Genomic DNA, 25,243 nt, shown 5'->3' with positions numbered 1-25,243 from the left:
TGTACCTGTGGCAGCACAGCTGCGTGTGTATCCCTGGTGCTTGATCTCTTGGATTGCTGTAGAGCAAGAAGAGGTGCCAGATGGCTTAGGTAGGGTTGCAGTACCCTTGTCCTCTGTGCACTGCTGTGCAGATGGGTTTTAACGAATACAAGACCAGCTGGGGACAGGAGCAAGACAAAGTGATTCATCCTTAGATTTGGCAGGGTGTTTGGCATGTTTCATGTACACAGGAGAAGTCCTCTCCTGGCCTGCCTTTAAAGATAAGGAAAGCAGGCCTCTGGGAATCTCTGTTCTGCTTTTCTTGTCTGTGTGTGCATTTATGTTTTTATGTATGTTTTACCTTTACTATGCCTCAATTTTTGTACCCATTTACACAACAGAAATTAGCCTAAGACAAATGATGGGAGGGCAGGGAAGCAGTGACTTGGTATATGAGCTTGGACAAGGAGCCTGGTGGAGGTTCCCACAAATTTCTGCCTACTTAAACATTAATGTACATAGAAAATAACATTTAAAAGCTAACAAACCTTAGACATATGGCATCTTAGTTACAAGGGGGGGGGGGAAATAAACTGAGATTATTGCTGGCATGGGTTTTACTCATCCAGCGAAGGTCTCTTTCACATGTAAATGGCAAGTGTTATATCAGAGAAGTGATCTGTTTCCTTCTACAAACACAGATCAACTTGGTTTCAGTAGCTGTTTTCACTGGGATGCATCAGTCAGGTCAAATCATTTTTAAAGTCTGTTCTTACTTCTTCCTACAGAAATGCGTGTATGATGGTAATACACATGGCTTCAAAGCCTTTTCTTTCCTAATGTATGGTGCTCATAGCCACGCTTCAGTGCTTTGATTCCATCCATCCTGCCAGAATGCATCAGATACGGGCTGTCCCAAAGCTGGCGGGGCTGAGGCAGGGGACCCGCCACGGGAACCGAATCAATATTTAGACAGCTTCAGGCGGCAGAGTTTGCGCTGGTTTTCACACTTGGCAGCAAGCTTTGCATCTGTTTGTTTCTAAAGTCATTGTTTGTGCAGTTTCAAGCATTGGCACTTGAGAGATTCCTCCCCGAGGGCAATGACAGGCACCAGGTGCTTGAAAATAAACTTTCCCCCTTTGGATCTGAAGATCCTGAGAGTGAGGAAGGTTGTGTCATTGGGTAAGATCTTGTAAGGTTAAATTCATCACCAGTGTTTTCATCGCCCTTCGCCTGAGGTATCTGCTGGGCATTATCGGGAGCCCACAGTGCAGTCTCAGGCTCTGTTCCCAATACATCCAGGGCAGACCAGCTGTAACAGCTGTCTTGCTGCTGTTATCATGGTGATTATGGGGAGCAAAACTTAGAGTCAGTGTGGGAGCCAGCCGTGCTGTGGGGTGGTCGGAGTCAGCCCGGGGCTCTGCAGAGTGCCTGCGCTGGGGCCACAGGCTGGCAGGTGAAACCCTGGCTGGGCACAGCAAATGGTTGTCATTCGCTTTCTAGTCGTTCCACCTAGTGGTCAAGGGGCACAACTGCCAGGAGAGCTGGGTTGGTGCTTCAGAGTCCCTCCTCATCAAAAGGAACCCCAAAACCCCAGACAGTATGTATGGCTTCTCCTACAGTCTGTGCTGCTGTGGAGCTTGCAAGATGTGTAGGAATATGTAAGCCCCCACACTGAAGATCTTATAAAAGGGAAACATCGGCCTGCAAGGAGCTCATTAAGTTCCCAAGCAATTTTGTTAATCATGCTGCATAGATAAAATGCAGATAGGCCTTTATAGTGAGCTGATAATCTAACAGATAGGCAGAAAGTGTAACACTGATAACGCAGAGATCTGTTTAATAGCCAGCTGTAAATCTAGGCAGTTCTGTACCAGAGGCGTATTGTAAAAGGATGTGCAAGTGTGTAAGTATCTGCATGAAAATGCACTGTTTCTTAAAATAGCAGACACGGCTGTAATATTATGTATGGAAAAGCTACTGGGAGCAATTGTAGAGGTGTTTTAAAATACTGTTCTCTCCATCACCACTTGTGTCTTCGTAATCCAGCATCACAAGTACAGATCTATGAATAACAAAGGCTTTTTCCTGGAAGTCGGGATTGTCTGTAAAAATCTGTGAGCTCTTCCATTGGTCCTGAGGCAATGTAAGCAATTTATAGGATTTTAATTGGGATGAACCAAATCATTCACTCAGATTTATGCTAATCACAAATAAAACCATCACAAATTCATGGCCTGATTCTCACTGACCTCTTGAGCAGTTTCTTGCACAATGACGTGGATTCAGTTGGAAGGACAGTGGAAAGCAGCTCACCTTTGGGGTGTCACATTCCCATTTGATAAGATATCCTTCTAAAGGGCTGGGAAATGTGAGTTTGAATCCCTGGGAAATGGATCTTGTCTTCTACTTCCTATGTCCCTCTTCTGATCTTTAGGCCATTTTATGTAAAGGGGATGGCAGTGCTTCCACTTCTCATGCGTTTTAAAAGAAGAAACAGAGCTGGGCTCAATTGTATCAGAAGGTTGCATTCCAGCCTCACATAGGCATGAAGGCATTTGGCTGCTTTGAATCCATCTAAATGCCTTTCCTTTGTATGCAAAGCACAGGGAACTTAGATTCATGAGCACCACTTGCAAGCAAGGCGAGAAGTCATCTTCGTGAATCAAGACTGAAATGATTTGTCAGGGTCACGTAGAAGGTGGTTAGTGCAATGGGAAATTGAGTTATGGTCTCTCAACTTAGTGGCCAAACCACTGAATCTCCTTCTTGTGGAAAAATCTTTATCCTTGATGGTGAGCCCAGGTTTTGAAGCAGCCGCTGTCTGCTTCATGAATAGTTTTTTCCAGTGCCTTTGCTTCCTGCCCATTGAGGGAAAAAATACAACAGAAGTTAATGCCAGTGCATTTTTTGTTAAAAAAATAGACTATATCTATAGTTTACCATGTGGCTTGGCAAGTTATTTGATATGTGAAGATATTGCTGAAAAAAATTGGGGGGAGGAAGTGTGTATTTTTTATTATATGATATGTGAATGTGAAATATAGGTGGCATGATGAGAAAAAAGGATGAGTAGTGGTGCATAACTCAAACCTGGAACAGTTGGTTGGAAATCACTGTCCTGGAAATACTTGTTACTCTTTCCTACAAAGAAAAAGGTGAAAAATCAAGTACTGAGCTGAGACTCAGAGTACTACATCACTATGTATATGGATTTCTTTCATGTTAGCTGTACCTTAGACTCACTAAAAGCAGGAACTGTCTGAGAATAATCTCCATGGGATGGAAAAAAGAACTATGCAGCCATTACTTAACCTAATATTTTTTTTTCATCAAAAAGAAACGAAGAATAATAATAATAATAAAAAAGGAATCAAAATTGAATTGTTATTTTTGTGGAAGTGTGCCGCATCACAGTTAAAATAAGACCCATCCAAGAATTACCAGTGTCCACACCAGTCTGTTTTTTTCCAGCCTTTTGTTAGAGAAGAGGTTTAGTTCGTAGGTCCTCAAGGTATTCAGGAAAGATAGTGTTCAGCTCAACCTGTAATGGTGTACAGGAGCAGCATAAAGAGAGCAGTGCTGGTTACTGGATGTAGCATCACTGCTGGTGTGATAGAGTAACTGTGTGATGAAGGACTTGGGATTATAGCAAGAGCTGGTAGTAACACTGTCAATCTCGCTGTCTGTTTTTTTGCAGGTCACTGTCAGGGGATTTGGTCCATTGTTACAGTTTGCCTACACTGCTAAGCTGTTACTCAGCAGAGAAAACATCCAGGAGGTCATCCACTGCGCTGAATTCCTGCGCATGCACAACCTGGAGGACTCCTGCTTCAGCTTCCTTCAGACGCAACTGCTGAACAACGAAGATGGCCTGTTCCTGTGCAAAAAAGATACCACCTGTCAGCGCATGCACGATGAGGAGAACTCGGATGGAGATGAGGAGGAGACGATGGAATCAGAGACATCAAAAATATCTTGCCCCAGAGAGAGGATGCACCAAGAGCCCTTCAATTTTGAAACCACTGTTGCTGGAGCAGACAAAGGCGAAGGGATGCTACCTGACTCTGACATGCTGAGGGATAGCAAGGACAATTTGGACAAAGATGCAGTAACACGGTACCCCAGATACAAGAAATACCAGCTTGCTTGTACCAAGAATGTCTACAACACATCACACATCAGTACCTCAGGTTTTGCAAGCACATTCAGTGAAGAGAGCTCTGGAAATGGCCTCAAATCAGGACTTGCTATGGGGCAGATAAAAAGCGAGCCTCAGAATGAAGAGAATGATGAAGAAAGCATCACACTTTGCCTGTCTGGAGATGAACCTGACATCAGGGATAAAGAAGGGGATGTTGAAATGGACAGGAAACAGCCAAGCCCCACTTGCGTTGACAGGCCGAAAAGTGGGTCCTCCTCTTCTTGCTTGCGGTCTTTCTTCAACAGAACAAAAAGCATAGATTTGGTTGGCTTCCCCAGCACTTCCCAACAGCACTTTGGCAGGAGTCCAGCATGCCCTTTTGAAAAAGGGACATCTCAGGGTGACCACAAAACTGATTACGTCCCTTTCGCAGGGAACTATGGACAGTCCCATGCCATGCAGAAAGATGCTTCCAACTTCACAGTGGGATCGCCACTCAGGGGGCCTGGCTTTGAAACTCTCTGTAAGCAAGAAGGGGAACTGGACAGGAGGAGTGTTATATTCTCTTCAAACGCTTGTGACCAAGTAAACACTTCGGTGCATTCATATTCTGGCGTGAGCAGCTTGGACAAAGACCTCACTGAGACTGTGCCAAAGGGTCTGTGGGCTGGCAGTAGCCAGTCTCTCCCCAGCTCTCAGACCTATTCGCACAGCGGACTGACAGCTGATCACTTGCCGGGAAGGATGAGGCCGAACACCAGCTGTCCGGTGCCAATTAAAGTTTGCCCTCGCTCTCCTCCTTTGGAAACCAGAACCAGGACATCCAGCTCATGCTCTTCCTACTCATATGCAGAGGACGGCAGCGGCGGCTCCCCCTGCAGCCTGCGTCTTTGTGAGCTCTCCTCTTCCCCTTGCTCCCAAGGCCCCCGATTCCTGGCACCCGAGCACCAGGAGCCCGGTGTGGTGGGGGACGGATTGTACAACCCAGTCCGAGCCCAGATTAAATGTGAGCCATCCTATGGAACAAACTCCAGCGATGAGTCTGGGTCATTCTCAGAAGCAGACAGTGAATCATGTCCTGTGCAAGACAGAGGACATGAGGTAGGGATTTAAGATAAGTACATATATCGCAATCATTGTGACCCAGTTAATTGCCTCTTGATCCTGTCAAATGACTTGGCATTTCTCCAGCACTTTGTTTATAGAGGTAAAGAGTAACTTCTGTTTATTCCCTCGTCAGCTGAGTGCATGTGGTTGACTTCACATGAATAGGTCTGCTCGACCACACAGGTGTTTGGCGCTTATAAGAATTTGGGTTTGGGACAATAGCAAACTGCTGAATGCACATCGATGTGCTTAGGAGCCTGCTAGCAGTGTCCTGTCCTCCTCCCTCCCTCACCGACTCCCAGGGCACAAAGCACTGTTCCTCATCCTTCATTTCCGGAAGTGATTCCAGCTTTACTTGTTGCTGCTGGTGTGTTTTAGCAACCTCACACCATGCCTTCATTGACACTGAGGGCTGGGCAGCCTGTTCCGAAGAGCCTCTGCTGAATACTGCTAACAGCCTAAGTAGAGGAGGCAGACAGAGTGGGAGGAGATGGAGGTGTGAAGTTACTTGAACAGTTGCATAGCTGCACTCTCAGCTGCGGGAATGGTGTTCAGCTGGTCTTCCCTTTGTGTGTCATGTGTCTCACATGTGTAGGTGATGGGTTCTGCCTCTGTTAAGTGACAGCTTAAGTGTTTCATGCCCGTGGCCCTACTTTGGGGGTGAACTGTAGCAGCCATTGCATAAAGGGTTTCAAAGAGAAATTATCCTTTAATTTCCAGGACTGCTAGAGAATGGCAGGGGAATGGTCTGGGGCTGAAGATCAAGCTGTGGATTTCCATGCAGATCTCCTGTTAGAGAGAGGGAAAAGAGGTCCTGCTCTACAACTAGAGATGTCCCAGCTGGAGATGCTGCAGTGATTGAATAAACTGTCTGTATGAAGTCCCTAGTTTGAGGAGAGACTTAAATCATGGAGTGTTCTGGAGCCCAGAAACTGAAAACCAGACTGGATGTTTTCACAGAGTTTCATTAGGAAACTGCATGACCTGAGAGCATCTGGGTGAAATCACGTAACTGGCTCCTCTAGTAATGCTGGAATTCTCCACTGAGAGTTTGTGCTTCAGCATGGGGAGCAGTGAGTGCATGTTTGGGAGGTTCACGTCCAGTGAGCACCCACTTTAGAACCAGCCTTAGCAGTGGGCTAAGGATGAGAAGAGTGAAGTTTATTTTATCCCTCAATCCTTATTCCAGCTACATTCCAATAGAAGTGGGTGGTTCCTTTAGAATCACGGAATACCAGGTTGGAAGGGACCTCAAGGATCATCTGGTTCAACCTTTCTTGGCAGAAGTTGCTTGCTTAACTGTAAGGAAGGTCTGGGGAGCCTCAGGTGTGTCAATCCCTGTCACGCTGTACTGATGGTTTTGAGAGGACAGTTCTTGTTTGGCCCTATATCCTAAACTGGGGGCAGTGCAGAGGTGAGACGAGTCTCCCTGGGAGGCTGTCTATGATACTGTATTTAGGACCTCACTTGGAAGCCCTCTGGCAGAACCTCTCTGACCATACCAAGGTTATTTGGTGATGTCCTGTCTTTACAAGAGGTGGAAGGGAGCAGGGAGTGGGACTGGGGGGAGCATCAAATCTCCAGCCACATGTGCTGCTTGCTAAGGGCTAATGCACAGCATGAGGCAGCAAAGAGGGTGGGAGGTTAGCCTTTTGGGGATTGATGATTAGTTAGCTGTCATAATTGGCTAATTGTGTGGAGATGCTGCAGCAGAAACAAACCCATAAGAGTCAGATGAGAAGGTTATAGGGGACTGGTGGTGGTTTCCCAAAAAAGGTACGTGAATGTGTGCAGGAGACCTTGGATGACAGGAGGGACAAGAGGAGCAAATGGGTGGTAGGCCAGCTGGGTGTGCAACTGGCAGGCAGATGTGTGTGGCTCTGGGGCAGAGCTAGGGAAGGATTTGTTGCACTCCTGCTTTTGCTGCTGGGTTCCTCCTGGGAAGGTTTTCTGCACTGTGCTGAGCAAGTGTTCTCTTCGGGACTGCTGATAAGGTGCTTTTTTTCCTTTTTTTTCCCCACCTTTTTTTTTCTTTTCCCCAGGGCATTTTAAACAGGCCTGCTGGGCACTAAAAATGTGGTGAGGAAATTAATGCTCCATGAAGTTGCACTGCACAACCCTGAACAAGCCAAGGGTAAACAGATCACACTGGTGCTTCAGTGCAGATTCTGTCAGAAAAATTAATTCGTAAAGGTTGTTACCAATACAAGAAAGGACCTTATAGCCTCATTAAACAATGCTGTATTTATACAGCAACTTGGGGGATGTACCCTACAATCCTGCAAGATCCGCTGCTGTAGAAGCTGCAGTGAAGGATATGTTAACCCCAGCTGTAGAAAATAGCAGCAGGAAGGTTTGGTGTAAGTTGCTTTACCTACTTTTAGCAGTTTGGCTGCCATTAAAACAGCAGGAGAGGCTCACAGCAGTCTGACTTTCTGTCCTTCACCTGCCTGCAAGCTGCAGGGGAATCTCTCTCCATTCCAGAAATTGCCATTTTGCCTGTGCTTTCCTGATGACTTCCCGGATGGGTCCCTTGCCCCCTGCCATATCAGATCACACAGTGTTTGCTGGGCTTCTTAAAAAGCACTGATAAGATAGCTTGGGGCAACACACAGGTGCTCACCCCTCCAGAGGTGGTCACACAGGCTCTTCTGCTGTGGGTGAGCTTTCATTTGGGTGATAGAAATAAGCCTGGTGGACTCTGATCCTCAGTTATCTCATCGGGCTGCTCAGTTCCCCAGGAATTTGGACCTTGTTGGTCTTGACTTGGCTCCAGGAGTGCTGTTGATCCCAAAATTGATGTCACAAAACATCATTTGCCAGTGTATCAATTGTGTGTGAAGTAGGTGAAAGGTTTCTTCTCTCTGCTTTTTTTGGACGCTCTGCTTTCCTGCCGGTGGATGCTGCTCAGAGGTGGATGCCTGAGTTGTTTGATGCCAGAAGTGGGGTGCTAGGGCTTGACATGAGTGCCATGTGGGTGAAAATGACTCTGCTCTATGACCAGCCTCCCCTGTCCCATTGGGGTCAGAGGAGGTGACAATCCCCATGACACCACTGGTAAATCCTCTATGGGATGTCTTTGCCTTTCATTTTCCTTCCTGTTAAGGAATACCCAGAATCTTCTGAGATTTCCCTTTCTTAAGGCTTTGCGATAGAAGCAGCAAGTGCAGTGAGGGGTATCCCCCTCTTACAGAGTTGCAGGAATGGGGCTGTTACTTGAGCTGCTGGGACTTTACAGAAATATTTAACAGTTTGTGTTGCTCTTTTCACCCAGCTCCCTCAGGCCTCCACAGGTTGTTAAAAATCAATTATTGGGATATAATACTAGAGAGAAGACTTATGCTAGGTGCTTGCAGGCAAGTTCTGACAATCCTGCTTAAAATAGCAACAACAAGACAATAAGCCCTGAAATAGTGAATTGCTGAGAAGGAAGTAATCTGTCAATCTGTTAACCTACTTAGGAACAGAAACTTCAGCACTACCTACCATTCTTGATACTTCTTTTCTTCAGCAAATATCTATGGCTTGTTCTACTAGAGAACTTGTAAAAAATATTGTACTACAAAACCAGATAAAAAGAAATCATCTCAGCTCAGTCTAATTCGATGAGTGAGTTTTCTTAGGGAAAGAATAAACAAGGGTGGGAGGAGGTGAGAGGTGGAGTTTTCCAAGAACTATTATTATCTAGAGAATTGCATTCAATGTGTCTTTCATTTGTATTTCAAAAGAATTTCCCGCCTGGGTTAGTGACTCACTTTTCAAAGGAAATTTTCATAAAGGCAAAGCTAATGCAAATGGACCATTGAGGATATTGTAGGGAAATTAACCTTCAGTGAGAGCCCAGATCCCTCCATGCTAAGTGACAGGCAGCCACCCTTTCTCTGTTCATCTGATGATGCTTAACAAAGTACCAGAAGTCAGAGGCCTGGTAAAGGGGGTAAACCAAAATTGCTCTACCAGAAATCTACTGGAGCTGTCCTGAGTTACCTAAGCTGAGTCTTCTTTGTTGCTTAATATTTCTGCTTAGTGAAGACTATTACGTAGAAAGGGCATAGAATCATAAAAAGGTTAGGGTTGGAAAGGACCTGGGGATCATCTAGTTCCAACCCCCCTGCCATGGGCAGGAACACCTCACACTAGACCATGTAAAATACATGTTAAAGTGTTAACTTGCTTTTGTATGTAGTTCCTCCCCAGAATTTGGTGATCAGTCACCCCAGCTTTCCTGACCTTACTGGCTTTACAAATCTGGAAATGGGAAAGTTACTTTCCCCATTCTTCTATCCCTAACCGGGATCCTCAGTGGCATCAGCAGAGCACTGGGAAATCTATGTTTGCAACATCTGGTTAAACGGAGTCTTGTCAAACATCATTCTAGCAAGTTTAACGTCATGGCAGGTTTGTTTTCTTTGCCCTCTTCAGTAGGAGTTTTCTGCAGGCTGGTAGCAGAGAATTACTGGATTACAACCCTGAGAGTTTTCCATTACAAGCTTGACATTTCAGGAAGGTTCTTTTAAACACTGTATTAGTTTATTGCAGCCTATGGTCAATTCTGTTAAGCCCTAAGCTTTAAGTTAAGACCTTGCTGGAGCTCTTGAAGGACTCTTCAGTTCTTGATTTTTGTTCTGCAAAAGCAGATTTGAGTGCCAACCTCCCATGCCCAGTACATAGTAACTTTTTCTTACACCCAGCACGCATATCCTTTTAGTTGCTGTGATGTTAAACCAAACTTGGGAAGTTCATTATCTTTACTAGTACTTGCCAGCTCGGGGAAGATGTTGAAATTTAGATACAAATAAAGAATGAAAAGCTAATGCTACTTATAAAAAAAGGAAGTTCTCAACACTTGACATTTGTATTTTAATGTGGGCGAATATGGAGTCTTGGTCCTTCCCTTTGTTCCATAGAAAAGGAGAGGGGGAAAGCAGTAGCAGCAGTAACTAGTACGGTACGTGAGTGGCACAGCAGTAGCTGGCGTATGATCCAAACTGAGAAGCTTGAAGTAATTAAATGGGCCTTTCATGTGCTGAGTCAATGGCTGTCCCCATCTGTCTAGATGGCTGCTGTTACTTAGCCACTCAAAGCAACAGCATTTACACTGGCATCCTAAGCTAATGCAGGGGAGAGAAAATGCCATGAAATCATCAACAGGTTTTCATTTACCACCACTGTGGGTTGGCTGTCCTCTCAGGAGGGCACTAGCCAGAACCAGGGGCAGTAGAGGCCACAAGTAGTGGCAGGAAGTGCCAGTTTATTTGTTGTGTGGTGGAAACAGAGCTGCTGCTGCAGGGAAAGAATGGATGTGCTGATAGGGAAGATTTGAGAGCTCTGTGAGGTCCAGCTGGAGTAACTCCTGGAAGGAGAAGGGATCCAGTTTATATTTGTAGTTTGAAGTAGTCCAAGCCAAAGAGTAGACAATCATTTCCTGTATAAAATTCATAGTTATTAAAAGGAAAATTTTACAAGAAAACATACTTGCTGGGGGTTTCATACACATCTTAGAAAAGTTTGACTGTCCTTTTTCAGACACCACAGGTAAGATTCCTCTCACCTACTTCAGATACTGTAAGATGCAGCATCTTCTCTAAGCCTCATGCCTGCTCCTTCTGCAGCCAGGACGAGAGAGAAGCAGTGCAGGATGCATTGCCGTCTGAAGGCTTCTCTGTCCTTGATGCCAGCTAGTGAAACCATTATTTCAGACAGTTCTGAGTGGGTCAGATGAATCCCACCCATGCCACTGCGACTGGCTCTTACAACTCTGTTAGGGTAAATGCCAGCTGAGAGTCTTGCCCTGTGCCAGCATAAAACACCATTAGCCTCTCATGGCAGCAGTATTCTGGTGCAGTTATACACTGTGTCTGTGCCAGAGGCTTGGTGGTTGGGGTGTTTTTTTCAGTTGAGAGCAGATTTTGGAGAGGGAGACAGGCAGTAAAAATGCTGTGAATGGTGAAGGAAATGAGTCTGACTCGCTTCCACTCTCCCTTTCACGATTTTAATCCTGTGCAGTGCTGCCTATGACAGGACTGGGATTATGCTGGGTTTACTGATAGCGGTCTCTGGCCTGCTTTGTAGATGGGTTTGTTTTTTTTTTTAGAAATTGTTTCTATTTATTTTCCCATTTCTTTCAACAAGTTCTACTTGACAGATAGAAGTTGCTTCCCTTTCATTCCTATTCCAGCTGCAAGCACATCTCCTCCTTGCAAGTAAATATGTTTTGAAAGGAGAGTGAGGAAGATATAAAGTTAACATCACTTTCTGCTTTTGGCTTAAAAAATAAGGAAAAAACGGGAAAGTGCAAGGACTGTTTTTGTGGTTCAAACTGTGGTGTCTTTCAGAGGAGAGCACAAGCTGCTTTCATTTTCAGACCCTGGTTGAAGCTTGAGAGAAAAGCAGGTGACACCAAGTTTATGTTGATCATCTAAAGGCTAGTGAGGGGAAAGCAAACAGGTTTCATGTCATTAGTTAGCAGTCTGTAAACAAGGTAGTCCACATCACCATGCCTATGGTCAGCCTTTGTGTGTACAAGCAGGAATTTGGGGGGACTGGGGCAGTTTGGTGTTTCTTGCTATTTCAATTGACATGTCAGGTAGTGTGTTACAGCATGGTACCAGGATACATGGGGCAGAGGGACAAGGTTAAAGGCATGAAACCGTCTGAAAGGATGCACTGAATTTCACGTGGCCCAGGCTTTGAGATGCGTGGAGCAGTGATAGAAGAGTGCAAGAAAATACAAGGTCATGAGTAAGGCAAGGAGCTGGATATCGGCAGGTCCAGGTACCCAGCAAGGGTCTAGGACTCTCGGTGCCAGAGGCCACTGCTGCGTGTTGTGTACATGTGTCCTCAGCAAACTGTTCTGCATAAACAAACTGAGCCCTCCAATGAAAATAACTTATTTCTAATCTATGCTGCTATTTTCCTTATTTCCAGGTAGTGAAAGTGCATTATTTAAAGACAATAACCATGTTTTAAATAGAAAAATAAACCTTTTCAACCCATATCTTTTGCTTGGCTGAAGCAACTTGAGTTGTATCTTCTTTGGTAGCCTGCATGCAGAATAGTCTTCCTCTTTGAGAGACGAGATTGTACTAAATCTGGACAGAAATGTAAATATTTACTGCCATCTTTTGGGCAGTGTGGGTATGACTCAGAAAAAGAAGGGGTCATACTCAGTTGTCATCTCCTTCAGCCTTGTCAGTCGATTCCAAGTCGACTGTCAGTTGACCACCAAACACAGCAGTCCACTGAGGAACATTTTTTGGACGTTAAGCAGGGTTTGTAGGGAGAGGTGCTCACTTTGATTGGAGAAAGCTGGTAGGTCTGGGAAGAAAGCTAACAGAAGTCTTTGAGTGCATCCACCATTCTCCAGGTTTTGAGACAGTGTGTGTTCATTGCTCCAAGCTGCCAGGAGTTTTGTATTTTGCTTTGCTTTAATGCATCATCAGTAAGAGTTGGAGAGATAGTTGGAATTGCTGAGGCCAGAACCTAGGGTTACTGTTGCATGGCCTAGGTTAAAACTGGATGGCAGTTCATGGCCCAGAGAAGAATGGTTTACTGCAAGTAACTGAAGCTTTAGACTGTTTGGGGTTTTTTCAAGAAATGTGAGTTGAGTGCTCGTCAATCTACAAAAATATTAGAATGTCAGCAAACATTGGTTTATGTCAAAATGCGTATGGATAAATTACATCACCCTCCTCTGACTCTTCCTATATGGTGTACTGCTCAGTTGAAAAGTTGATTAGATGACCTTTCCTAATTGCAATATGGTATTTTTCATCCATTTGAGGTGTCAGGTTGCATTTGTCACCTCACACCTACTCAAAATTGCAGTCCTGCAGGCCATGCAGAGACAGGTTTCTGGCTGTGGTAACAGCTTGTTCATTTAAATTAGTTTGAAACGAATAGCAGTGAGGTACCTCACTGTTTTCAAAAGGTTGCATCTCTTTTGCATCTCTTAGCGGACAAAACCTTCTTTTAATGCAAGGAGATCTGTTGGAGCTTTTTTTACCTGGGCCTCATCTGTATTCCTGATTTCAGTGCAATTATATCTGATCTGTACCAGCTGGACCTCCTCAATGTGCCACAAGGGAGTGTTAAAAACCTGCTCAATGTAAAACTTTGTGTGTTGTTTATTAGGGCTCGGCAGCATAGGTACTTACACTTCCGTTCACTGTTGTTCTGCTTGCATTCAGCAATCAAAATATGACTCTTCCCTCTTGTTTTCTATTTGTTTGTTGTAGGTGAAACTTCCTTTCCCTGTTGATCAAATCACAGATCTTCCAAGGAATGATTTCCAGATGATGATAAAGATGCACAAGCTAACCTCAGAGCAGCTCGAGTTCATCCACGATGTCCGTCGGCGCAGCAAGAACCGAATTGCAGCTCAGCGCTGCCGCAAGAGGAAACTGGACTGTATTCAGAACCTAGAATGTGAAATCCGCAAGTTGGTGAGTTGTGTGCTCTTGCTATGCCTCCGCTCACCCTCATGCTGCAGCTTGCATGGCACTCACAGTAATTCCTGTCTAGTGTTTGGTGGGTTCAGTCAGTTTGTAAATGAGTAAGTGGAGCCACTAAGTATGAAAAATTAATCTACAAAAATATATTGGTATGTGTGTATGTAATGTTTATGGGAAACACAGTGGATGAGGCCTAGATATCTCTTTATTCTGATACCTCAAGAATAAATTGTCGAATGAGTTGGAAGAGGAAGGAAACCTGTATCGCAGCTTCCTTCTTGCAGTTTAACTTCTAGCACTTACAGTGCCTCCACAATGTCATTTCCTCCTCCAAGCCCCATTTCCATGTCTAAATACCATAACAATCTGTTCATCATGGATCTGTGGAGTGCTCAAAAGAGATAGGTATGAAGAGAACTTCAGAGATTTTCTGGTCCAAACAGTGGTGTGGCAGGACCAGATTCATCTCTGCATGGAGATTTTCTTTCTCTTTTGTGTGCTATAAGGCAGGTCAGTGTTTTCAGGATATTTCAGCTCACTATGTCTTTTCTTCAGTTCATTTCATTTACTGAGCAAATGGCAAAAATGGAAAGGGAACTGAAAAGCCAGGAATGTGAATATCCAGACAACTGGGCATCTGTTGGTGTATGTCAGTGGGATGGCAAGGGTATGTTCCTCCTTGCTCCTGCTGTCTTTTCCCCTCTAATGCTCCTGGTGTGGCATGGACTGAAACACACATACACACCGTAATTCAAGGACCATCTAACACAAAAGGCCTATTCCCACTCCACATTGCACTGGCCTTCATGTCCTGTGTACCTGGTTCAGGTGGCAGCTGCTGGTTTGCCCCAACCCTCACAGACATTTGTCTCTCACAGTAGTCTGCTGTGGAGAGGGGAGCAAAGCATGCTCTGCTCACTGGCCAAAGCACATAGGGGGACAGGTCTCCTGTGTGCCAAGGTGTCAATGGCCAGTGCTACCACATTTTAATCTGAAGGAGTGAGTTGACTGGAGCAAGGCTAAGTGGCTGCTCAGGAAATTCCTCTCTCTTTCAGTAATGAATGCCTCAGGTGTGGTTTGAGTGGCTACACAGAGATGTCTACAATATAGACACTTGCAGTAGAGCTACTTGTCCTAGTTTCCTTTATAGCCAGTGAAATGACAAGTTTTATTTGTCTCATCCGGTGCTGCAGGTGAGGTGACACACAGCCCAGAACTGCCTGTTCTTCTCCATTGCTAAATAGGATCACCTGGAGAGCCATGTCAGATGTAGACATCTTAGCTATAGGAACCTCATCTGATAAAACTCCCTTCCTATGTGACCATGCCCCTGTGGTCTGAGGGCCCTGCTCCTCTTCCGCTGTCATCCCTTCCCCATTGAGAAAGCAGGATGGTACAGAGGCTGGAGACAAGGGTCATGGGGAAAGAAATGTCTGCATGGGTGTCACTCAGCAGGAGAGATGCAACACTGGAACTTCAGCATGGGTTAGAACCTCCTCATCTGTTTGAAAGTCCTAAAAGCTTTCTGAAACATCAAAAAAAATATAGTATCCCCAGTTCAGCTGCTGTGAGAAATGTGGGTGTGCAGCACGCAGGACTGTATAGTTTAATTGCATTATGGAGCATAGATTTAGGAGTCTAGCATTAAACCCAGCCTCCAAGGATTTGAGTGATAAATTAATTCATTCACATAGATAAAACAAAAGGAGTTTAAGTTGATTTCCTTACTGAGATCTCTGTGTACCCATGTTCTGTTAAAATTAAAGGTTATTTGGAGTCTTTGACTTAAATGTCTGTGCACATTTAAAACATGCTCTGTTGTAGGTTGAGCATGGGTCTTGGGAGCTAGGTACTTCTTGTTCTTGTCATAATAGTGGCCTTTAGTGTAGGCTTTGTCGTGCTTCATTCTCTGCACAAGCTGTAGCAAATGTTATATGAAGGAGGCATCTGTTGGAAGAAGCTGAGTTACAATCACCTCACAAATGGCAGAAAGCCGCATGACTTTGGATTACTCACTTGCTGCCTCTGCCTATCTGTGTCACCTCTGTAACAGGGATGTGACACTGGCCCCATAAGCTGGTTGGGAGGCTTAAATCATCAAGGCTTGTGAAGCCTTTAGATACCATGCTGCTGAAGTCCTGGGGGAAAAAAAGCAGAGGTTAATATCAAAGCATTATTGTGCTCCCCTGATGCAAAACAAACAAAACATCAAAGGTAAACAAAATAGTGACCATAGTTAAATAGTGACCAACTGTTAATCCAACACTGTGGGTTATGCTCCTGCACCAAGCATAATCCACAGTGCATGTGGGCTGAGTCAGAGATTCTGCAGGGTGAAAGAGGGATTCCTCATCCAGGCTGTCAGAAGCAGATCCAGTACTGGCTGATCTGGTGATGGGGATGTCTCATGTTCTTCAGAGCAGAGCACCACTCTTAAGGGCTGGGCTGGCAGCAAGGTGAGGTTTCACCTGCAGCCTTTACTTGAGAATTAATTTGGGTTCTTTGGCTTTATGCAATCCTCTGACATTACTGTTACTGTCTAACATATTCAACCCTGTGTATAGGCAAAAACAGTACTTTTAAGTCTCCTTCTGTCCCCTGCACACACACACATCTCAGGGAGATGAATGAAGAGTATGAGTGACCTTGTGGTCCTGGTCCCTACTGAATTTCAGGAATCAAAACCCCTTTGAAGTGCAGAATTCTTCAAAAGAAATACAAATTTAGCAAGCTGGACTTGAGTTTGTAGCAGTATGTAGTGAGTGAAGCAACTGGGGAAGGTACATGCTGGACCTGTTTGTGAACAGAGAGGGACTCTGGTGTGATGCTTGGAGGCTGTTTTGGGCGCAGCAATCACAAAGTGATTAAGAGTTTTTGATTCTAGGAGAAGTAAGGAGAGGGATCAGCAGAACTGCTACCTTGGACTTCCAGAGGGCAGACTTCAGCCTGTTTAGGAGGTCTGAGCAGACCAGAGGTTAGCAAATATGATGCTCATCTACAAGAAGGGCCAGAAGGAGGATCCAGGGAACTACAGGTCTGTCAGTCTGGCCTCGGTGCCAGGGAAGGTTATGAACAAATCACCTTGAGTGCCATCACATGTCACACACATGATAACCAGGTGACCTGGTCCGGTCAGCATGGGTTCATGAAAGGCAGGTCCTGCTTGACCAACCTGATCACCTTCTGTGACAAGGTATCTGAGGAGTGGAAGAGGGAAACGCTGTGAATGTTGCCTACCAAGACCTTAGTAAAGCTTTTGACACTGTTTCCCAGAGCATTCTCCTGGAGAAGCTGGCTGCTCATGGCTTGGATGGGTGTACTCTTCACTGGGTAAAAAAGACTGGCAGGGTGGCCAGGCCCAAAGAGGGATGGTGGATGGAGTTAGCTCCAGTTGGTGGCCAGTCACCAGTGGTATTCCCCAGGGCTCAGTACTGGGGCCAGTTCTGCTTAGTATCTTTGTAAGTGATCTGGATGAGGGGATCGAGCGCACCCTCAGTAAGTCTGCAAAGGACACCAAGTTGGGTAGGAGCGTTGATCTGCTGGAGGGGAGGAAGGCTCTTCAGAGTGATCTGGACAGGTTGGATTGATGGGCCAAGGCCAATTGTGTGAGGTTCAACAAGGCAAAGTGTCAGGTCCTGCACTTGGGCAACAACACCCCCATGCACACTACTGGCCTGGGGAAGAGTAGCTGGAAAGATGCCGGGCAGGAAAGGATCTGGGGGTGCTGATTGACAGCCACTTACCATGATCCAGCTTGTGCCCAGGCAGCCAAGAAGGCCAACAGCATCCTGGCCTGTATCAGAAATAGTGTGGCCAGCAGGGCCAGGGGACGGATTGTACCCCTGTGCTCAGCACTGGTGAGGCTGCACCTCAAACACTGTGTTCAGCTCTGGGCCGCTCACTACAAGAGAGATATGCTCCTGTGCTCAAGCAGGTCCAAAGATGAGCAGTGAAACTGGTGAAGGGCCTGGAGCACAAATCTTATGAGGAATGACTGAGGGAACTAGGGTTGATCAGCCTGGAGGAAGAAGGCTGAGGGGAGCCCTTATCGCTCTACAACTACGTGAAAGGAGAATAGAGTGAGGTCGGTGTTGGTCTCTTCTCCCAAGTAACAAGCCATGGGACAGGAGGAAATGGCTTCAAGTTGCCCCAGGGGAAGTTTAGATTAAATATTAGGAAAAATGCCTTCAGTAGAAGGTTTGTCTAGCGTTGGAGCAGGCTACCCACAGAAGTGGTAGAGTCACCATCCCTGTAGGTATTTAAAAGACATGTAGATGTGGCACTGAGGGACACTTTTTATTGGTGGACTTGACAGTGATAGATTAATGGTTGGATTTGATCTTAAAGGTCTTTTCCAACCTAAACCATTCTGTGGGATTCTATGGGAGCTCATTCTGAAAATGGGCATTCATAAAAAAAGACAATCACAAGATGTGCAAGAGTATAGAGCTGCAAAATTAAACTCATGCAACATTAATATTGCCTCTCAAGCACTCCTGCCCTCCCTCCATACACGTGCTGTCCAAGCAGGTAGTCTGCTTCAAGATCTATACTTTTCCACGTAGGAGAGCCAGCAGTAAAACTCCACTTGACTTCACACATCATCACTGGAAATTCCTTCATCATCTTCTGTCCACTTTGTAATTTCCAGACTCCTGAATTGTGTAGTGGTACTGGGGTTTAAGGGGTTTTCACTCAATGGGGTCTTTTTTATGAAAGACCTCTTTCTCCCCCTGCACTTAATTCCTGTAAGTCACCCATCTTGTTGACACAGATGGTTTCACAGCAGACAGTGAGCGTAATGGTCGTATCCTCTGAGCTTGATAGGTATTTTTTTTGCCTGCTTTCCCTCTTATCCATCTACCCACTTACATTTCTTTTTTTCCCTGCAAATTCACAGCATATTCTCTTCCATAATTCATTATCTCAAGATGTACTTGAGCATCTGTTTATTTTTTTATAATTTTTTGCTTTCTTGATAGATTTATCAATATTTTAGCAGTTGGTTCTTTTCATGTGCACTGCTCTCTTTCTCATTCACACAGCTGTGTGCTTCTAGTGCAGGCTTCAGACCCAGGGCAATACTATCAGCTGTCAACAGCCACCCATAGTTGGAAGATCTGAGTTCTGGAGTTTTCACACTTCAGATGCTGAGGCAGCTTGGGTTTAGCAGTGTTACTAGGTGAGGTACACAGCTGTGCTGCTTTGGGGGCCAGCTCAGCTCTGGAAATAGCTCTGGTAGTCTACAAAATCTCATCTACTGCTTTGAGCTATATACCTGTCTTCCTGGGACAGCAAGTGATGCAGCAGGACCATCCCAATCAGTCTGCACTGAGTCAACACCAGTACTTAGAGGTGTAACTCCAGGCTGGGTCTGGCTCTGTGCCTAACCCTCCCAGTCTGCCTCCTGAGTACAGGGAGGCGAGCACTCACCACTGACCTGGCAACGTATCCTAACTTCAAGAACTAAGCCCTGTTTTTCTTCCTGTTTAGATGGGTAATGGCTTTTCTTCATCAGAATGTTTCTTTTGGAGTGTTTGTTTTGCGTCATCCAAGCATCCTTAGTCTATAGAGGGAACTAACAATCTCTTGGGAATAACTTGCAACTCTATCCTCTTTCAAGTCAAATGTTTAACTCCAGATGTTTCTGAATCTGTAGTGCACACAGACCTCATGGTGGTCAAATACCTGATGTCTTTGTGACTTTTCCTTTACCCATCAAACCAACTGTGATGTGTTGGTGTCCTTCCCCAGCACTGCTGCATACATGCCTAGAGTGTGCAGCTGGTGGATGGTCCTTTCTCAGCCTAAGATACATTCTTTCCTTTTCAGGTGTGTGAGAAGGAGAAATTGCTCTCAGAAAGGAACCAACTGAAAGCAAGCATGGGAGAATTGTTGGACAACTTCTCGTGTCTGTCCCAAGAAGTGTGTAGAGATATGCAGAGCCCAGAACAGATCCAAGCTCTCCACCGATACTGCCCCGTTCTCAGACCCATGGATCTGCAGCCGGCGACCACCATCAGCCCCTCCCCAGCTGGCGTGGAGCAGAGCCTGGTGACCTCCCAGTGCATTGGGGAAAGCATGCAGTGCTGCTCGGAGCAAGGCTCAGTGCAACTGGGAGCACCCTGGCTGCCCAACAACATCTCGGAGAATTGTTCTGCCGGCGGGGGGTTGGATGGAGCCGACACAGGTACTTACCCCGAGAGAGAGCTTCCAGCAGAGCAGAGCAGCCAGACAGTCACGGTAGACTTCTGTCAGGAAATGACTGATAAATGTACAACAGATGAACAACCTAGGAAAGATTACACCTAGTGACTTGTAACCTTAACGTTACACCTGGTCAGGTGTTCTTCAGTCAGCCAGTGGCAATGTTCATTTGTTGTCTAGAAGAACGTATTTGGTGCACACTACAGTGGTCTTAGCAGCAATACTGTTTTTAAGTATTCCCTCCTCTCTACAAGCAGGAGTTCTCTTCACAATGGTGCTATCCCTTGCTCAGGCAGGGAACAAAGCAGTGGCAACACTGTTTTTGTATGTTGATTTCAATCTTAACAGGGATGGACATAACACCTCTGAGGACCCAACCGCAGCTTTTTTCTCAGTGGCCCATGTCACAAAACCCTAACTCAGGAATTTCCTCTGAATGTTCAATTTTTCATTGAAGACAGCTTCTTTACACATCAAAGTTTTATAGCTAAACTGTACATATTATATATAATATATATAAAATATATATATCCATATGCAAAAGTCCCTGCATGCCTCAATTTTTCTCATCCTACAAACTGGAAGCTTTCGTTTCTATTGTATAAACAAGTTCCAACATTCCTTTTTGTCTTCGATGCTAGAACTAGTTTGGTAACTTGTTACATGATAATTTTTTCCTCGGTTCACAGTTCAGCAATATCATTCGATTTGTACTTATTTATAAAATTTTAATGTTGGAAACTTATTTGAGATTTTATTATAGACAGTTTTTTTGGCACAGCCATTTTGTGCCACTTGAGCAATGTGGAGTTATTTTATTTTCTTGCAGATACTGTACAGTAATGGTCAACTTTGCCACTTGCACTGAGTTTCTGGTCAAACCTCTTTTCATAAATGAAGTTGTGACTTCAGTATAACTTGAGTATATGGTTTTCTTTGCTTTATGGCTTAAAGAAAATAGGAAAGTTTTAGCTAATAGACAAACACTCAGGAGCTCATTATGTAGTCAAAACAGTCTTGCCAAATACTGAATTCACTATACAATTTGTAAAGAGAATCTGCTTGAATTATTTTTATATTCAGACTTCTTTCTGTTTCACAAACCAAGTTTAAGTGCTGTTAATGATGCTTTTGGAATCTTATAGGGGAAGTTATATTTCGCTCTTTAGAGAAAAAAGTATTTGACAACTGGATCAGTTCATCATACGTTCCACGAAGTAAAGCAAAAAGAGATCACATCAATACACTTGGAGGGGGCTTTTTCTCCAGCCCCGCTCTACATCCTTTACTCATGGAAGCAACTGCTGCTCCGGCTAGTCCCCAGAGCCTCACCTCAGCTGTCCTCAGATGTTACCTGTTTTGCTCACCAGACCCGAGCTGCAGAGGTGGGTCTGGTGAAGTCAGTAATCCTGCCTGGGTAGGCATAGTTGCAGGACCAGACCCTTAGTTGTTGACTTTGGTTTCCTTTCAGAAGTCAAGTTAGCACTGTCTCCTCCAAGAGCAAAACATACATCTGCCAACACCTGATTTGGTCACTTGCCCATCAAACTCTTGTGTTCCAGGATCCTCTCGTCCTGCAGCATTGCCCTCAGCACAAACTGCAGCTAAAAGAGTGCTGTCTTGAAGGAGACTACTCAGTGAATTGGCTTAGTTGTAACTGTATTGGATTTGTATCTTAAGCAATGTTGACTCATGTTATGACTGTATGAGACAGCAGCTTTCCAAGCATAACATCTGTATGTACAGTGTAGGCAGAGAAACATCTTCCTAATGCTTTTTTTAATAATTATTCTTACTATTCTAAGTGTACTGAGTTTTTAATTTGTGATTCTTTGCCTTACGTGTGCCAGGTTGCGTGGCTTTATCGACAACAACTGTCATGTGCTTTACTGGCTGATATTGTTTGTTCTCGCTGAAAAAAATGACCAGCTGTTCACACCTATTAAAAACAGAACAAGTGTGGGGAAGCAGCTTCTCAGAAGCACTAAAGGATAATGTGGTCTTCTGTGCTAACGTTTACACTAGAGGTGTGCGCTGGTGGTTTTTTGAGGCACTGAGTAGATCAGCATCTTGACCTTGGAGGAGGAATCAGCTCCCTCTCTCCACTTCTTCCATCTTCAGACTGTGCTCATGGACCGTCGCCCACTCGACACAAAGTCTTGCTTTTATCCTCTTCACCCAAACTGTTGTAGCCAAGCTACCGAGGAGGAAGTGCATATAGCATGTGCCATGTTTGTTGAAAATACATTTTTTCCCCGCATGTACAAAGGAAAACTAGTATATAATGTAGGAAAATATTTATGTTTAAGTATTAATCATTACTGTACAAAATCCTTACCTTTAAATGTTCAAAAATATACAAATGCCATAAACTCCTAGTTCACACAGTTGAAAAAGGAGGAGGAGTTGTCCTTTCTTTTTAAAAGAGCTTAACCTAAAAAATATCTGAACCCCCTCCCAGCCATCTTTTGCAGGTAACTGACTGAGAAGCTCCTTGGTGGTGCGGGAGGGATTTGATTTTTCCTTTGAATTCGTTGACGTTGCAAAGCAGTTCTGTGCTTCGCAGAGAAGTTTTGTTTCTATGAGACCATGGTGAAAGCTAGGATTTAAAACTAAATGTGAATCACATTATAGAGTCATAGCTACTTGGGGGGGGGAGGGGGCTGGGGGCGGGTGGGAGGGAAGGGTCAACTGACACAGTATTTTAAAGATGTTTTTTCTGTTGCCTTTTTTATTTTTAAGTGACCTCCTATATATATGAATAGATAGAATGTTTTATGAGTATAAAACCGAGTTTTAACTTGCTTCCTGACATGAAGATTTACTCTACTAACAACTCATGTGCAACTGGTACTCTTGACCTCATTCCAACGGTTTAAAAAACCCACCCACACAACCCATTGCGCTGCAGCTCTTAGGTTTGACCTGGCTTCGTACTGGTGCTGGGTCTCTTGATTTCCTCTACCTTGGGAACTGATATTTAAAACCACTGCTCAAATAAGTGTCTCTTCCTCAACCTTTCTCTGGTGTCTCTCTCTTTCCCTCCCCCATGAGCTTTTCTGGGTGTTTGATTTCATTCTTCCCCATTAAAAGTGGCTGGTTTTGTGTCATTGCTTCCTATATTTACATGTATCATGGTTTTTCAGTGGGGTTTTTTTGGTGGTGGTGGTGGTGGTTGGTTTTTGTTTCTATTTTGTTTTGAGGTTGTTTTGCTATTCTAAACCACGCGGCTCTTTAAGCAGTTACTGGGCTAATGTTAAAGGAAGACATTGGGAGAATTAGTTTCAGACTTGGACATCAGTTCACATACCCAACCCTTCTTGTCTCATGGGGTCAAACTGACAACAGAAATACTATTGGAAAGAAAACAAACACAACTGACTGTAATATTTATGGATTTTAAAGACTTTGGCCAGTGGTCACCATGATCTTAAGTAAGAATACCTTTGCTTTCGTCAAACAGCATCAGTTCTGTTGGGCATTGCTTGGGAATGGCATGGCAAGACCCCATCTCCCCAGCTGGGCACTACACCACTTTCACGGGTGTATGAGTCCTTGAAACTTTGTCCAGTCTGTATCTAGTCCTCCTTTTCCTTTGCCATTGCTATACTTGTATTGCCAGGAAACCTCATTTCATTTAGGCTTGTTATGCTTTGTCAGGTGAGTACTACACTATATAATGTGTTTGTTTCTCTGCGTTCTCTGGGGGTGCCTTGAACACAATTAAAGCTCATTGCAAGCTGATTCTGGAACAAAAAGGTAGTGGGGAAAAAAAAAGGAAAAAAATTTAAAAAAAAAAGAAAACAAGCAAAACAAAAGCAAAAATGTTGGCTGTGTTATCAGGAGATCCCGGTATTTATATCACAGACTTCCTAACGTGATGACTCAGGCGTCAGAGTTTGATGCTGCAGTATAAAACTATTATTTTATATATTGTACAAGTAATTTATTAAATGTCTTTCTAAGGGTATATGCTGCTTTTAAGATGCACTATATTTTTGGATCTAATCCTTGTATTATTTTTTTTCCCAAGGAAGTAAAATGTGCTGCAAAGGCAAGCCACAGTGATTAGTATGCTAACTGCTACTTCTCTTTAAAAAGGAGTGGGAACTAGATGCATAACTTTGCTAAATGGATTAACTGCTGCCAGAGAAATAATTAATGCTGATAGTGTGGTTGTTAATCTGGAGTCCAACACTTTGTCAAGTCTGTATTCTAAAGAGCGCTTAAATAGAAGTTAAAATGCCTAGATATAGAGTTAGACTTTTTAACATGTAACTTTATGATTACCTAATAAATAAAACAAATCTGCATGCTGGAATCGCTATAATCCTGTAATAAAATTGAATCTGATCCACTAGGAGAGCACAGTGAAGCGCTGCAATCCCAGAATCAGCACCACATCCTCGCTTGTGTCATGTAATCCACCACTGTGGTGTTGAAGAGAGTGGTGGGTTTGCAGAATAGAGACTGTAGGGAATTTTGCAGTGAGACAAAGTGAATGTTTGCCAGGTTTTGAGAAGCTCTCGTTTTGCTCCACTTCATGTCCTCTACCGTTGCAACAAGGAGCACTGTTTTCACCTTATTTTTTCTGGTCTGAGATGCATCTGGAGGTGCCTCCGGGTGAATGTTGTAGCCCATGGCTGCAGCATTTTAAGTCTCTCTCTATTTTAGTGCCGCCTAGAGAAAGAAGGTTTAGCTCTATATGAGCAGTGGAGCTGATGGCTTTGCATAAGGAGGGGATCTGCTAAGTATGGAGCGGTTTATTTTTATCGGAAGTGAGGTGAAACTAAAACTATTAACATAAAGAGCTTATGCTCTCTTTCCTGCTAGAAAATTTCTCAACAGATTTTGACTTCGTTTCAGTTTTGTCTCTGCCAACACAGTCCAAGTTAATTTTACATCATATATATAATATGTGTATGTATGTATACATACATCTATAATTCTAGTCAGAGTGTGTGTTTGTGTATTTTCCTGTTTAGAATACATATATGTATATTTATAATACTCCCCGGAGTATTTCATGACTCAGGCATCAGATCTGATGCTGTAGAATACAATATATGTGTATATGCATATGTTCAAATACTGTGTGTATATTTAAAAGATCTATTGTTGGTGGTCTGTAGAATAATTATTCCCTTTTCTCTCAAAATTTTAATGGCGTTACTTGCAAAGACTAAGTGTACAGTATTTTCCTACACTCCACCAAGATAGGTGTTATTTATATCGAAGTCAAATATTGATATGCATTTTACGGTATTAGGCAGTAAATTTGCCATTTTTGCAAAGATCGCTTTTTGGCAGGAAGGAGTGCTAAAAATACCTTTTTATAAGGCCATTACCCCAA

General features: G+C 44.1%; 1 protein-coding gene across 2 annotated transcripts in view; it reads left to right on the top strand.

Annotated features, from left to right (window-relative positions):
* BACH2 (BTB domain and CNC homolog 2) overlaps positions 1-22,523 on the top strand; it is a 185,356-nt gene extending 162,833 nt beyond the window's left edge. For both annotated transcript variants that reach the window (XM_034061062.1, XM_031052770.2), the window contains 3 exons: positions 3,680-5,224; positions 13,468-13,674; positions 19,516-22,523. In XM_034061062.1, coding sequence (XP_033916953.1) covers positions 3,680-5,224; positions 13,468-13,674; positions 19,516-19,995 — 2,232 coding nt within the window. In that variant the 3' untranslated portion in view covers positions 19,996-22,523. The remainder of the gene's footprint in view (positions 1-3,679; positions 5,225-13,467; positions 13,675-19,515) is intronic.
* Positions 22,524-25,243: the final 2,720 nt, after the last annotated feature.

This window comes from Melopsittacus undulatus, chromosome 3, assembly GCF_012275295.1.
Source record: "Melopsittacus undulatus isolate bMelUnd1 chromosome 3, bMelUnd1.mat.Z, whole genome shotgun sequence".
Classification (NCBI taxonomy): domain Eukaryota; kingdom Metazoa; phylum Chordata; class Aves; order Psittaciformes; family Psittaculidae; genus Melopsittacus; species Melopsittacus undulatus.
Note: the sequence above shows the minus strand (reverse complement) of the source record. Positions and strands in the feature narration are given on the sequence as shown.